Here is a 16732-nt window from a genome sequence, read left to right on the forward strand (position 1 = left end):
TGCCATAAACAGCATACCAGTGGTAACAATGCATATCTCCTGTGCCGTTAATTCACTTCTAAAGGAAACAAATGAAGTCTCTCATTGTGTTGTTTTGTTTTTTTGTTGGTTCTGTCTCTCCAACTTCCCTCCTCCCCCTTGTTTTCGCTCTCCTTTCTTCTCTCTTCCACCATCCACCCATTCTTTCTATGCTTTTGCATAACATTTCCTGCATTCACATTTAATTCACAGAGGTCCTGGGGGCGAATCGAAGCAGGTTTTAGACATAACTGCCAATCCACTTATCCACCCACCTATTGCTAACTGCAGAGCCTGACTGTGCCATGGAAACACACATTTTTCTGCATTTATGTATTGTGTTTTCCTGCAGATATACGTGATGTGTAAATGTATATAGAAACAGCAGCATATCAACAATGAAGAACTGCCTGTACTATAGGGTCAACCATTACTAACCATGTGCCAGACATGAGGTACAGCATATAGGGATTAGAAGGTTTTAAAATGCAGTACAAGCATCTATGGCAACAATATTGGTAAATGCTGACACAAGGAGCGTCGCATGCATGAACGCACCAACATAACTTGACAATCAGTGCCTTGAAATTAATCTTTTGGTTCACTAAACACACAGTCTGGTAAAGCAAAAATGAATTCTGTCAAAATTAATTGCAGAATCAGTTGCTGAACACTAATTTAAAAACTTTCTTTCACTCTCTCTTCATCAGTGAAGTTTGTAATTCATCATGGAGTTCAACCAAATTCAGAATTAAAAGAGAGCAGTTGGAGGCACATCTCCAAACACACACACACACACACACACACACACACACACACCCCTTCATGGCCACTGTAGTTTATTTTGAGTCAGTCCCACATACACATCATGCTGCTGTAAATACTCACTAGAGCACCAAATGTCTTAATCCGTGGCTGAAAATAGTCCCCAACACATACACTATTTACTCCTTGACTAACACTTGTTAAAAGTTAAAGTATCCAGCTGTTTTAGGAAATTACTGAGCATTACTGAGAAATTATAATTTGTAGTACATCAGATTTATGCCAGAGGATAACTGACCCTCTATCTTGTTAGCCCGTTAGCGGTTAAACGTGTTCAACAACCTGCTGCTCAAAGACACAAAACGTGAGTTTGATGATATAAAGTTACTGTTGAAATCAGAGATATTTAACAACCAAATCAATAGCAGGTACTCCTTGTGCGTAGTGGAAGACACAGTCGCTACCTAGCTGCTGTTTTCAGACACACATACTCTTATATCAAGCTTATAGTCACAACATATGGCAATACATTGGCAGTCATATGCAAACACAGCAAGTGAGAAACACTCACTCACTTGTCATCTGCTCTTGTACAGTAGAAAGCCAAACTTCACTGCAGCTGTGTGTGTGTGTGTGTGTCAATATTGGGTATATATATATATAAATAAATAATAAGAAGTACAGGTGTAAGTAATAATGCTAACATCAGCTTTGAAGATCTATTAAGCATCCAGACAGAAGAAAAACAGAAGGAAAGCTTTGCACAAAGACACCACTGCCAATCCAAAGTCTAAGTGTGATCGCTTTGCTCTCATTTGATTGGCTCACAGTCAAAAAGTTGGTTAGTTACAGAGAACTGCTACTTGAGTGAGAACTGATATTTCAGTCGGTCGACTATGTTGAAAACGAACAGCTCTCACTTTATTGAAAAGAGAAAAAAAAGGAGGTTGTCATGGAGACCAGCTGATGTCACTCACCCACTGAGCACGACTATGAAGTCCATGACGTTCCAGCCGTTCCTCAGGTAGGAGCCTTTATGGAAAACGAAACCCAGCGCCAGCAGCTTGATCCCCGCCTCAAAGCAGAAGATCCCAATAAAGTACGGCTCCGTCTTCTCCTGCGAAAATATCGTACGAGAAAAAGGTCAGCGGCGTCTGTGGGAGCTGAGCTGCTGAACAAACAAATTTGTATTAAAGCCATGAATAATATAACAACTGTAACCTGTTGGGTTTGATGCGTTTACACACATGCAGTGTACTTTATAAACTATAGCCTAGTTCATGCAGCAGGAGGGTAGAAAACACACTGCGGGGGTGGGAGAGGTACTCAGATCCTCTGCTTCAGTAAAACTAGCAAGTAAACAAGTAAAAGTCCTGCATTCAAAACAACAAAATAAAGAGGTATTAGCAGCAAAATGTATATAATGTATCAAAAGTAAAAGCACTCAATATAAAAAAGGATAAATTCAGTGTTTTATTCATCATACATACATATATATATATGTATGTACATGGCATTCGTTCGTTATTTTAAAACAGGCATTTCTTCTTCCGCCATTTCTGGCCAAAATCCAGAGCTCGGAGCACATCATTACTAATGCTAATAGCAAAGAATGCAGCAATGAATGCAGCTTTAACAGAGAGGGAGGTTTCTTTCTGAGGACTTTGAACTTACTTTTGTGATAACTGCAGTTTAAGGCACAAAAACAAGTTGATCTTCTCATAAACTCACTTGCGTGCACATCTTATAATTCCCTCACTCACAATCCTGTCTGTGTGCTGAGGATGTGAAAACAGATTTTGTCCTCACCAGTCTCTTTGCCATGGGGGTCTTGTCCTCTCCAGGGAGGTGCTGCTCCAAAGCCAGGACAATACAGTTGGCGGTGATGGTGGCCAGGATCATGTACTCAAATGGTGTAAAGGCCGCAAAGTTAAGGAAAGCTCGTTCTATCACAACACAGGGACCAAACTAACACATAGAAAACAAACAAATGATGCCTAAAAAATATGGATAGCTGCATCCAAAGCTACAGATGGAGCCTCATAGTCCTGATATTAACTGTAAATTCTTTGTAGACCAACACCATAGATATATACAGGCATATTACAATATATCAATGCACAAACAGGCCCTATTTTACAGTACTAAAAGAATCACCATACTCTGAGCTGAACGAGCTTAAAATGTTAAATACACTGACAGCAGCAACTGTTAATGTTATTCTTTAACCGCATACAACATGTTTGCTTTAAATTCCACACATATTTCAAGGTGCATGTGTGCATGGTTCAGCGGAGAGGAAAAAGAAAACATAGATGGGTGGATGATTAAATGACAGATGAATTATGGCATGGTTCATATTCTCCAGTATTGGAAGCAATCTGTTAGAGAGATTGCAGTATCCATGGCAACGTGCTTTTAAAAGTGCTTTTCATGAAGAGAAAGAGAGCAGGTTAGGGAGGGAGGGAGGGAGAGAGAGAGCGCTGTGAAGTCACCTTGGCCCGACTGGTTTAACCACACAAACTACAGCAAACAGTTCTCATGACTCCCCTCACTGCATGCAGCTCAGCAGACCACAGTGCATCAGTTTTTAGTGTTTGTCAGTGCGACAAACGCACGTCGTCGAGGCATTATATCTTTACAGCTGAAGAAAAGCAGCCATGGTCCCTGCTTGTCCAATTTTGAGCCGATTTACTCGCACTTGTGAACGTCTCTACATTAAAACGGGAGCAGTTTAAACATAAAAACAGCAGAGAGCAGAGCTACATGTGTTTCTATGACTGTATAAATGATGTAATGCTGAATCGATTAGTCAACAGGAAATTAATCATAAAGAAGTTTGATAGTCGCTAAATTGTTGTCACGAAAAAAACACCAACCATCCTCTGATTCCTGCTCCTTTATGGTTTCGATCGTTGTAAATTACTTTTGGACTCCTCTACGACCCATAATCTGCTAAGAACTTGTAGTGACGATGTAAGACCCACTAAAAAGAATGAAAATTTGAAAGTTGAATTTGAACCCCTCTCACATGAATGTCTGAATGAAATGATCACTAAATAATAAACAACTGTGATGAAAACTGCAATTATGAAATCAGACGGTTTACAGTTTAAATGATCAATCAAGAAAAAATGCTTAACACCACCAAGTTCCAGCTTCTCAGCTGCTTTTCTTCGTCTCATGTGATAAATATCTTTGAGTTTTGGAGTGTTGATGAGAAAAAACAGGCTATTTCATGGCGTCACCTTGAGCTTTGGGGAAATTGTGTTTTCTCACATTTTTCTGACATTTTAGAAACCAAATGATCAGTCAGTTAATAACAAATCTTTCATAGTGTCCTCGTGTGCAAATATTATTAAAATATGAAAATGACTCTAGACACATTTCTTTGCTTTGCAGAAATGATTTTGTTCAGTTGCAACTTGTGAGAAGTGAGAAAAAAATTTCTTGCACATTTGTATTTTCTTAATAATGTGACTTATGGTTCACATTATGTCTTGGAGCTCTTGCATCATTTCTATAATTTCTCAAGAGTAATATTTACCTTTGTAACTATTCTCGCGGCTGAAACACCTGTATATGTGTGTGTGCGCGTGTCTACATGTTTGGCCCCTCCAGCTACAGTACAGTATGTGTATATCTGTGAACTAGCGTGCACTGCGTCTGACTGTGTGTGCCCCAGCACTTCAATGTGCTTGTGACTTTCAGTCCCTTGGAGTTCCCACGAGGCTGCTGCTTCTTGTTATTAATTTTCCTGCCTTGAGAGAAATGGGGTCAGTGACTCACAGAGGAGTGCTGCGATGGGGGCCGCTGGGACCCACTCTGACTCACATTGACAAGTCCACATTGTTGCCATTGAAAGCAGTTGAAAATAGCTTAAGTGGGAAATACTTAAAAAATCTCGCCCACTCTGTCACTACCTGTTACCTGTTACCATGCATACCAAAGATTATGCATGTTTTAGACCATTTAGGTTGAATCATATTAGCATTTTCGTATCATTCGATTAGTTATAAATATTTTAACATATTTTTCTGACCTTCTGAGCAGCCATTGACTTACATTTATTTTAGTACAGTATAACACTTTCTCTTGAAACATGGAGTAGGGGGAAATGGTGGGTTAATCTGAGTTAATCTGATTCTTCTCAGTTTGTTATACTTGTTCCTATGTATGCCGGCCGCCGACCTCTGAGCCAGGTTCTGCTCGAGGTTTCTACCAGTTAAAGAGCAGTTTTTCCTCGCCGCCATCGCCAAGTGCTTGGTCATGTGGGAATTCTCGATTCGTTGGATCTCTGCAGATTAAAGAGTATGGTCTTGACCTGCTCTATATGAAAAGTGTCTTGAGATAACTTGTCTTATGGAATGGTGATATAAAAATAAAAATTGATTGATTGGCTGATTTTTTCACTTGCTAAATGAATGTCAATGGATAGGCCTACATCAATAACATATCCTCTGGTTTAATATGATGCAAAACTGAGCAACAACTGAACTACAGCATAAAATAAATATATGAAACTGACTTTTGAAACTCTCCTGAGATTATAAATCCACCACAGTCGACATCAAGTCTACATTTATTTTAAGTTAGATTCTTAATGTGACTTTGGCATGATGGGTTACATAACTAAATAAAACTTTAGGAGGTCTTGGTGTTGTATGCAAATGAATGGAAGGCTATGGCTGTCTGGAAGGTAGAAAAATACATACAAAATCTGAAACTGTGCAGCTTACATTTAAAAATGATCAGCACTGATTTAAAGTATGCACTAGGGCTGTTCATAATACATTATTCTGGTGACTATTTTCTAGATCAGTATAATTTATCTACTGTTTAATCAATATAAAATAATATAAAAAATAATATCTAAAAATAACAACCCAAGTTTCACACACTCAGATGTGACATCTTCAAATATCCCGTTTTCACCCCAAAGCCCGAAGATACTCTTACTGTTACGATAACACAAAGAAAAGTAGCAAATTAGAACAATTAGAGAATTTTGGCCTTTTGTCTTAAAACATGATCAATGATGATCAATAACATTTCAAATGAATTCTCTAGTTCTCTAGTATGCACAATTTAGTTACAGGCACAAGTTACAGGAACACTGGTCCCTAAGCTTCACTCTATTGTGCATTTCCTTTGGAGAAATGTCACACTGCATCAGTCCAGGGTGCTTGTGCAGGATCATACAATCAAAGAAATACCACTGCTGTGAATTCATATGAATCCTTTTTCCTCCAGCAATCTCAAAGCTTGGACACTAATGTGTAAAAATCTGGGTCTCACCCAGTCAATACTCTGACATGTGCTGCTTTTACAGCCCACGATCCACCACGGCGCTACTGGGCAGCTCTCTCCCACATACCTCTGCCTGTGTGATACCGACAGTCACATTACCGTGCTGCCAGGGGCCAGCTCGTCTTGACCACTAGCCCCACTCCCACACACCACACAGAGCCTGCGGTTAGGTAACAGTGGGAGACTGGCACGCTGCACTGAAGGGGGTGTAAGACAGGAGGAGCAGTGGGTAGATATGGCAACCATGTGATGCTGTTGAAAAGAAATATGTGAACGACTCAGCAGGATATCACTTCACTCATGATTGAGGTTAAGAGAAATAAACAGATTTAAGTGAACAGGACAGAAAGACCGAATGGATTCTTGTAGTTAGTAAATGTGATTGTGCATGTTGCCGTTACATTAATCTGCTGCAGTTGCTGAAAAATAACCTTCCTGATAAGCTTTGTCAGAAGTTCTGGAGAAAGAAAAGTGTTGGCCGATGCTACAGCAGGAAGCAGAGAAACGCTGCCTGCTGGATTTGAACTGACACCTACTCATGGCCAGGTTCATATTCCAATGAGCACTAAGGCAGCAGAGATGTGCCTACATGCCACCCCCACAGTGAGCAGAGCTGCTTCTAATGATCACCACATGCTAACTTTCTGTCTCCTGCCAGCAGCGGAGCACATGGAGCCAACAGATGAATAAAATCAGGGCGAGTTACTTCACAGAATTATGAGGTGGTTACATTCGGATGTGCAGATGAAGTACCAAAGAGCTGATTTTCTATCTGCTGATTTAACTAACAGCTGGAAATCGTAGAGTAGGTTCTGCAGATAAGCAAACGCTAAGCAAAGAGGAGGCAAGGCAGCTTCCTACTGTACAGTAGAAGTCATACAAAACAAACCCACAGCACTGAGATTGCACTTTAGAAACTGCACTTTTGGCACTTTTTAGACATTCAGGAGTGAATGGGGGTTGAGTTAAACAAGCTGCCTGTGGCTGTCCATGGTGCTGAAGTGACTACAACCTACCATGCACTTTCTCTAAGAAAAGGAAGCAAAAGCAACTTTAAACTCAACTCTATGTTGTTAAATGGAAGGATATGGCCATTCAATGATTCGCCTTGCATATTTCCTGATGATGTTGTCCTCTGCAAATATGAAGAGCGACCTGTTGACAGTGAGGCAGTTCTGCTGGTGTGGGACGGGGTTGTACAGAGCCATGGTCCGGGCCCGCTGCGCCTTGGCTTGTTTCATGGAAGCCGTCAGCACCACCGCCGTCGCGTCCTGTGCGTCCCCGCCGCGCTCCAGGTCCCCATCCCCGGAGTCCACCGTGCTGGGGGCGGACTCGTCTCCGAACCGAGCCATTCTACAAAGAGATGAGCAGACCGCCGGCTTAGAGGGGCTTTTACTGCAGGGCGACTTCTAGTAAAGAAAAATGTCAAGTGGAGCTAAACGAAAAAAAATGATCCACCTTCAATCCTCTGACAGCTTTTCGAGCGCCAAGAATCCCCAAAAGTTGCAGATTCCTATCGCTCCATATCCACAAGACAAAAAGGATTATATCAATCAGCTGGCTTGTGTTTTAGGGGAAAAAATCATCCATTTACCTAATGTAGATTCTGGTGCACAGGCTGCAAAAGCTCAGCACCTCCGTTATCCCATCTGTTTAACAGCGCGTTACGATCAGCTCTGAACAACTTTTAATGTGTGTGCGTCTCTAAACTCAAGCAGCGCAGGGAGGTAAAAAAAAAAAAAAAAAAATCCACCGAGTTTACACGTTGAAAATTTCTATCAACATCCAAGCTCTTTTTGATCTGACAAACCGGCAGCTGCGCGATCAAAAACTACTCTGCGCTCATTAGATGGAGAGATCCGAGGGAAGTCTTCGAAAACTTTACGCATCCTCTCCACCCGGTAAACTTGACAAAAGGTTGATGTGTTGCGGAAGGAAGCTTGTTTAACGCCTCTAAAACAGACTCTTTATTCAAAAAAAAAAAAAAAAAGAATGCACAAGAAGTTGTTCTCTAATCAGTCGAAAATGTTGCGAGGGAGCTGCTTGAATCGTCAGATCAGACTTATCTTACAATCTTTATCACCTGCTGGAAAATTATCACGCAGCCAGGAGCGCATAAGCACCGGCAGCCCCCTCCCACAGTCATATCTCATGATGGCGATTTCAAAATTCATCTGAATGAAAGCTGGCGAAGAGGAGGGACATTTATTTTGTTACCATAGCAATTAGAGTTTGCTGAGGATGAACTAAAACATTTCTCCCTGAGAAAATAAAAAAGAATCAAGCCTATATGCAGTCGGCTGTGTGGGTATGTGATTCAAAAAACAATTATGTAAAGATGTTAGTGGGTGCAAGTGGCAAGAGGAAAGGGTGTGAAAATACATTTAACACTAACACTAGTAGGAGAGAGACAATGCACAAAAGAAGTGTGCGGATAGAGAAGTGATGACCTAAAGGTGATTTATAGAGCAGGAGCTCGACTCGTTTAAAAGCTTTCACCATTTGATAGTCAGACATCATTGTCATATTTTCATTAATGGAGACAGACTTGTACTATTAAAACATTTAAAAACTAGGCCATTGTGCTAATATTGGAGTAAAAGTCAGGAGTAAAAATAGAGCATGAAATAGATCTTAGGGCTGCTCCCTTTTTGAGGGAGAAGAGAAGAAAGCAGGGTCTTTTTCACACTCAGTGCCACAAGTGAGACCTCATTAGGCAACTGGGCTCTCTCGCTCCATCTGCTGCTCTCCTCCCTTCCCCACTGTTTCCTGAAGATGACCACTTCAGCCCCCACAGACATGATATTATTCAATTGTGGCTTGTTTCGTGCCCGAAGCTGTTTAAATAAATGCAATTAAAATCGACCCGCAGCATCAGCCCACTTGAAGTCCTGACAGAAAATATCCCTCTCTGCTGCCGCTGACTGACAGACTCGCCTCTGCAGCGGCACAATGCAGGTATCACAGTGTGCAGACGGGCAGGGCTCAGACGGGAGATTGTGAAAGCAAGCCAAGAGAGAGTGACAAATTTATGCTTGGCAAACAAGTCGAGATCTGGGGGAAGAGGAGGGAAAAAACTGATTTAACAGGATCTATGAATAAGTCCCTAACTGGTCTCCAAAAAAACTAAGCCATGACTCTGTTACCTCCTCTTTCTAATCTGCATGAAGCAGGCAAGCGTGTCACTTCATGCAAAGCAGGAGGGCAACAAAAGGCAACACTGACCTACTGAGCACAGAATGTAAAAATAGCAGGATGATGATTAGCCGGTGATATGTACAGTTTGCTTGTTGTTAATTCACAGCATATTAACATATCTCACATTCATCTCCACTTTCTACTAAAACTGTGTTACATGAGCACTCATTACTAAAAAACATCTAATTGTACGTTGCCCAACAAAAAAATATTTGTCCATCTCTGCAAACAGTGCATATTTCTCTCCGTCTCTGTGTCTCTAGCGCTCTCTTTGCTGTTGTTTCCATAGCGACATGGCTCTCTTGAATTCCTGCTCCGTTCTTTTCATTTCTGCCAACAAAAGCCATGTTGCACAATAGAGCAACCTCTTCCTACAGAAATCTGTGTCTCCTAACACACACTCGCACACTCGCACACACACACACACACACACACACACACACTCACCACACACACACACACACTCCTCCTCTGCATCAAGGTCATTGGACATCTTCAGAGAGCCGACAGACTGACTTTGTAGCATCATCACCGCACTGACGATCCATTGTACTGTATGGATGACCACATGTAGTCTGCTTTAAGAGCGTTTAGCTGTTGTTCTTGCTCACAGCCTACTCAAAGGCTTCTAAAAATAGGCTATTGGTGAAAAAAGCAAAAAAAAAAGCTCCTTTCAGTTTGCTCGGGCCAAACCAAACTTTGAATAAGACGGACTTATGATAAAAGGGACATACTTTGTTGATTAACAGGTACACTGATGCCTTATCACAGGACAAGAGCAGGTGATCCAAAGGCCACAGTAGCTTGCGATGCATTTTCATGTCCATAGATGAAAAAAACACCAATCAGAAACACCCTATAGGGGACGGCAGATGAAGTGAGGCTGCAGGTGACATGTAGTGTGAGTTAAATGTTAATGGACGTACTTTGTGCCAGAACTCTGAAGAGCATTTATATAATTGCAGACAGGCTTTCATCCAACGTTGACTGGAGTGGTTTTAGCATTTTATTTTTCTCTCTGTTCCCTAGCAACAGACATCCTCGAGTACAGAGTTATGTCAGTTTGATTCGACCAATAACGGCCGCTCATATCACCGCAGATTGGTGTGACACCGTGCGGCTTTAGCCTGAAACATATGTGCATTATGGCTGTGATTTCAGAGCAATCTTACAAGCCTGCAGGTTGACTCTGAAAAAAGCCAATTTCAAAGTTTTTCTGTTGTGAGAGAAAAGCGTTTCTCACTCTCAAGAGGCACATTATGCAGGAATTCAATGTCACTCATTCATTTTGATGTTTTGGCAAATTACATACTACAATGTTACAAAATAAAGTTAATATTTCAGGTGAGTAGTTGTGCAGGAAAAGTCAACAACGGCCAAACTGCTGCTCAGCTCTATCGACATCATATGCTGCTTCCCTGCTGCTCTTCTACTTTGATTCCCTAGCATCCCCTAATGGACAAATAACCACAATACATGTACAGAAGTCCTCTGAAATCAGTGTTCAGCTGTTATTGTTCAGTCCCTCATTTAATATTTTGTACTTTTATGAGCAATAGTTGCTAATGCCGTCAACACCTGCAGGTCGACAATAAGAAAATATAAAGATTAAATGACTTAGGGCCTGTGCTTGTGTGTCTGCACATGAGAGAAAAAATTATTTCATGAGAAAGAGAGGGGCTGCACACAGTAAAGTGGATGTGCGGTGGGTGGTGGAGGTACAGTAAAGATAAATCAGAGAATGGAGGAAGGAGGAGGAGGAAAGGGGCCTGTTGGTGGGCTGGGGGTTACGCTGATGGAGCACCACTCCACATTCGAGTGGTGGGAAACAGATAATCAGAGCGATGCGGCTACAGAGATCAAAAGTTCACAAGTAAGCACCATCAGCTCCACCATTAATAATGCTATCCAGTATCTGATTACAGTAAACCACAGCCAACAGTATTATACAAGCATTTAAAAAAAAAAGAAAATCATAACATCAATTGAAAGAAAGCAGTGGGAACTGATTTGGTGATTCATTGGTGGAGCTATCACAATGTTGGAAACAAAATAATTTCCATATGTATTGCTACTTAAACCCTTGAACCCCTGAGTTTTCAGTATTGTGGAGCTTTTGACCACTCGTAGCAGTATGGAACAATGTTTCTAATAGTGTGTCATCACTTTGTGCGTTTTATGAGGAAAGAAATTCATTCAACGCATTAATTATGCACCAAGTGTGGGCACAATGCATTTTGGTGACAAACCGTCAATGTAAACCAAACAAAAAAAACAGGTTACATTTGAGATTTTCCCTTAAAGATGCTATGCAGACATACTGTTGCTATCATCAGTTTACTATTTCTTCTAGCTAACCTGTTTGCAAACTGCAACTTACACATCCAGTAGATACAAAGCGGAATGAGCATCCCAGTGGACCTGACAAAGTCACATTTACAGCAGCAAAAGCAGGTAACGAAGTAGAGTGTTCGATAAAACAATAAATAACAAACTAGTGGACAGCGATGTAAACAGGAGGAGATATGAAAATATGTGCAATATGTATAATGTAATGTTTTTGGCCACTTGGGGGCGCTGACAAAACAACACCCTTTTTTGTCTTGTAAAGTTGGTTTCGCGTACGTGTTTGCAAACAGTTGCTTATTTGTACTTTCAGCAGACTTTAAGAATCAAAGTCCAATACTCCAACTCTTACAGGAAATATCAGGCTCTCTAGCTGCTGAAAGCTCCACTATGTTCACCAGCTAGCCTTTAACTTTGTCGGCTGTTTGGTGCTGGGCAGGTAGTGTTCAGGTTTATCTGAACTTTGTGGCTGAAATAAAAGTTGCCTGATCAAATCAAATCAAATTCAAAATCAAAACAATAAAGCCGTGGATCCTAAAACCAAAGCAATAAAAGATGTGAGGACGCTCCGATGAGGGGAGGGAAACCTTGTCACCTTCTCGCCCATGATTCATTTAAAATGTGGTGATTAGTGCAGCTGTAATTCAGCAGTAATATCATATACTGTTTGTATGCGCGTGTAACGTTGTTGAAGCGACAGTATGTCACACACTCCGGATATTTTCAGATGGTTTGACACACCGCAGCAGGAAAACAGGCGTAGTTAATAATGTTAACGAAGGTTAAATAGAATGGAGCCATCGTTAAAGTTATCAATTACGCCCCTGCTCTTCCGTCTGCCATCAGAAACGTTTATAGGCTTAAAATATTCAAATCAAAGATCTCATTTTTTATTGCATGATGCCACCTCTGTTTCTACTAGAAAATTCTACATCCTGCAGAACGTTTTTCATCTTTCCATAGAATTCGCCGTAACATATTTTATGTCTATTTTATAGCCTTGGGATCTTGTATAATATTTAGAAGAAAGTTCTGTGGCTTCACAGTAAGTGTTTGTCATGACCCACCAAAAGTTATACTGCATATACTGTGTGTGTGTGTGTGTGTGTTCTTTTACACTGGCACTTTAATCCTCCTCCATGGAGATTTATCACTTTAACACATAAAATTTAAGAGTAAGCCTTCGCCTCTGAATCTCTTTTATACTTACTCCCACTCTTTTCTTCGGGCTTGCGGCGTGCTCTGGATTTTGTGAGCCTGGTGAGCCATGATGATGTCCTTCTGCTCCACAAGTCCCCCGCGCCGCCGCAGCATGCAGTGGGGGCTCTGAGACCCTGATCCCTGATCGGAGAGGTCTTCCTCACCACAAGGCACGTCAAAGCTGGCCGCTCGAGGGGGCATCTCCAGGTACTCATGGGCGGCATGAGGGACCTGCAGGGAGCAGGAGCGGGCTCCCTGTGCCAGGCCATGACGGGCAGCGGGGCTGGCCTTCCTCCAGGCCTCAGGCTCGGGGAGGGACAGGGAGGACCGGACGTGCATCTCTCCACCTGGACCACAGCTGGATGGGGAGTGGAGGTTGGGTGTAAGGGAGAGGGACAGGGACTGGTCTGAACTGGTGAGCATCTCTACAGAAGACGGTAGATGGCAGTTTCACCATAATGCTGAAAAAAAAAAAGGGTAGAAAAGGCAGAAAAACACTCATGACACGCTGCTCAGAAAACATTTCACATCCTGTTCTCTCTCTGTTTGTCTATTTTTAGCCACGGTGGCAGCATGTTTCTAGGGACTGCAATGTTGGTCAGTTGGTCACTTTGATCCAGACCGAAATGTCTCAGAAACGAATGGATGAATTGGTTATGAAATTTGTACAGATATTCGTGGTCCCCAGAGGGTGAATCAAAGTTTTCACACATCCAGAGAAATATCTCAACTTCTGCTAGATAGATTGGCACAAAGTTTGGCTCGGACATTCATGGCTATCAGACATTGTTTCCTAATGACTTGATCACCAGCTGTTTTCTCTGGTGCCACCAGGAGGTTCAGCTGCAAGTCAGATCAAATGTTAGCATGCCAACAAGTATAACTGAGATTGTGAACAAGATAGATATTATACCTGCTAAACATCAACCTGCCATTGTGAGCATGTTAGCACTTTGACGTCAGCATTTAGCTCAAACCAGCTCAAATGCTGTGCCTAATAAGGCCTTACAGAGCTGCTAGCATGGCTATTACGGATTCTTGGCATTGTTTTCTCCAAAAAAAACCTACCACGGCGTCAGATTTCCAGCTAGAATAGATTTAACCTTTCTGAATGTCTCACAACAACTGTTGAAATGAAAATGCACTGTAAAGGGTGGCTGTGGATATACTGACAGGTACAGAGAAACTGCATTTTCCCACTAACTAATGCAGCTTCAGATTCAGAAGGAAAGCCACCATTTAACTGTACTGTTTCTAAATGATCACCTCAGCTAGTAAGATCTTTGATGCCAGTATGACTGGATGAACAAAAGCTTTGAACCAGCAGCCATGCAGAAATAGCATCAGTAATTGTACTGGTGAGCAGAATAAGACGCTGCACAGAAAGTGGGTGTGGTAAAAGAAATGAGAACACATTCAGAGGGGTGAGATTTTCTATATCTGAAAAGCAGTGACCGCAGATTCTTGCTTTAATCTAGTCTCGTGTTTTGTCTCCAGAACGCTGAACCCAGCAGACCTGTTAAACCATTATCCTGTTGTTGCTGCCTTTGTCCAGTTAAGCGTAAATGTGTGTGAGTGTGTGTGTGAGCTGAGACAAAGAAATATGAGGGAGATGAGGTGGCAAGGCTGGAAAACAGCAAGTTTGAGGCGAGCCAGTCGGAGACAGACGAAACAAGGCTGTTTCCACTGAGCCGGAGCTGAAAGGAAGATGACTGAGTGTGGGAGAGCTGAAGCAAAGGCACAGTGACTCACTCATCAGCAGCACGGCTCCTCAGACATGAACTGGACACAGTCTGAGTTGAGCTCTGCCCTCAAACGCAGCACAGCGCTCGTCTGAAAGCCGGGAGAGGCTGCAAGGTCAGCGCACACATTTACAAGGGTGGCTTGATCACAGCTTCATGCTGCTGGTGGGTGATGGGCGGGCTGCCTCTGATTTAAGCCCGGCCATGCAAGTTCAAAAGAGATGTGATAGCCTGGATTAGGAGGCGGTTTTGCAGCCAGAGCTGAGGGGAAATTAAATGTCAAAAGCACTTGTATCAACAGGCACACCTTCTAAAAGCATCGGGGTTGATATGCAGGGTGATCCCATGACATGTGGATTACTTATTCAAACAAATCAATCATGAAATGCTGCAAAGACGAGGTTCCTCTATGGAAAAGAGCATCAATAAGCCTACTGTAGTGTGCCTACAGACAATAATTACCGTTGCAAGAGGCGTCCACCTCATCAGTGTGATTCATTAAAGTTAAAGCACTTGTGTGGAGATGCTTTTTTTTTTTTTTTTTTTTTTTTCTTAATCATTTTAAATTCAGATTTCAGCACCTTTAATTAGTGCTGCCACTGTAGAGCCCACTGAAACAACAATCGGCCCCCTTCGTCTAATTTGTGCAATCGTTTTAGAAATACAATAACTAGCCTGTTCACATGCATTTCTAATTAGGATGCTGTTTCTTTTTCTTGGAGTGAAGTGTTTGACGCACAATTAAGTGAGGAAAGAAAAAGAAGAAGAGGAGAGAGAGAGAGAGAGAAAAAAAAAACACAACACGGAGCAGCAGTCACAACAAGTGGAAATAGATGAATAAGATGCTAAAAATGCTCAGTGGAGGGAGAGGATTAATGCAGCGAGCTGCGACAGGAGGCAAACACATCAATTAACTAATGAAATGATTAATGAATTTGACAGCTTTACCTCGGGGTGACGCGCGCTCCTTCATCGCCGGAGAGCCCCGATCAGGTGGATCCTAAATTCAGCCCGTCTCACTCAGTCCAAGTTTAGAGGTTCGAGGAGGATTTCGCGTGGATTCCTTGAGTGATGATTGCCGCTGTTTGGCTATAAATACCGCGGGGTGGCAGGGAGCCAGGGGAGCGTAGCTCGGAGGAGCGTAAACAGGCATGGGGACAGGAGCGAGCCGTGGAAATAATCCCAATCATCCTCACGAGCTGGCTGCGGTGATATGAGTCACTTTATGTGGGTCAGTGTGCGCGTCTGTGTCCTTAAACTTCATTTTAAGAGTTCACTGAATTTCTTCAAGTTCTGCACCTGCCGAGGGGGGGAAAAGATGAGCTTTGCGTGAGGGCGCTAAACGCAACAGGTCTGCACATTGAAAACGGCGGTGTGGTGTGAGCGCACTGGCTCAGAGACATATTTACCACTAGATGGTGGACTAAAGCCACACACCTGACGCACAGCTGCCTCAGAGAGCTGACATCAGAGAGCAGATCACCGCTGTCACTAGGTTCTCAGTGCACTTGTTTGCGTAAAAGCAGGGCCAGGCTGAGTCTTTTAAGGGACCAAATTATGTTTATGAGGCCCCCCCTCACCCCCCTCAGGTCCTTTACATAATTAAAAGAAGAAGAAAAAAAGCCCCATTACCAGTAAAAAGCATCATTTGCAAAAAAAAGTACAATGAACAAAATAAACGTACAATATCAAAAGTAAAAGCTCTATTCTTTACTAGATTAGATCCTCACTAATGCATTCATATGTAGTGCTGCCACTGTACTGATCATACTGTTTGTCATTTAATCTTTAGCAATATATCATATTTCATAAGATGGTGATGCGGTGTGTTTGTAAAATCTTGTAATGTGTGACTACAGCTGTTGAATAAATGAATGTAGTGGAACAAAAGATAGATTATCACATCTGCCATAGAAATATAATGGAGTACAAAGTATAAAGTAACTCAAATACCTCTGAGGTAATCATTCTGATGTACTATTTTAAACCCAATTTAGTGTTTATTCATCATTTATCTATAGTTGTAAACCGTTTTATTCATATATGTTGAATTAAATGCTCACCTTTAGAGAAACTACACGTTTTTTGCATGTTCAGCTGACCTTTAATGCAATCACTAATAATATCTTGGTTACTCTTTGTGTAGTTATTAG

General features: G+C 41.9%; 1 protein-coding gene across 1 annotated transcript in view; it reads right to left on the reverse strand.

Annotated features, from left to right (window-relative positions):
* LOC139214383 (voltage-dependent R-type calcium channel subunit alpha-1E-like) overlaps nt 1-13260 on the reverse strand; it is a 50303-nt gene extending 37043 nt beyond the window's left edge. Inside the window, exons 1-4 of the mRNA XM_070845226.1 lie at nt 12848-13260; nt 7183-7446; nt 2593-2698; nt 1761-1900 (exon numbers count right to left, since the gene is read on the reverse strand). Of these exons, the coding sequence (XP_070701327.1) occupies nt 1761-1900; nt 2593-2698; nt 7183-7446; nt 12848-13260 (923 nt within the window). The remainder of the gene's footprint in view (nt 1-1760; nt 1901-2592; nt 2699-7182; nt 7447-12847) is intronic.
* Between the last annotated feature and the right edge of the window lie 3472 nt (nt 13261-16732).

The sequence above is a fragment of the Pempheris klunzingeri genome, chromosome 15 (genome assembly GCF_042242105.1).
Source record: "Pempheris klunzingeri isolate RE-2024b chromosome 15, fPemKlu1.hap1, whole genome shotgun sequence".
Lineage (NCBI taxonomy): Eukaryota > Metazoa > Chordata > Actinopteri > Acropomatiformes > Pempheridae > Pempheris > Pempheris klunzingeri.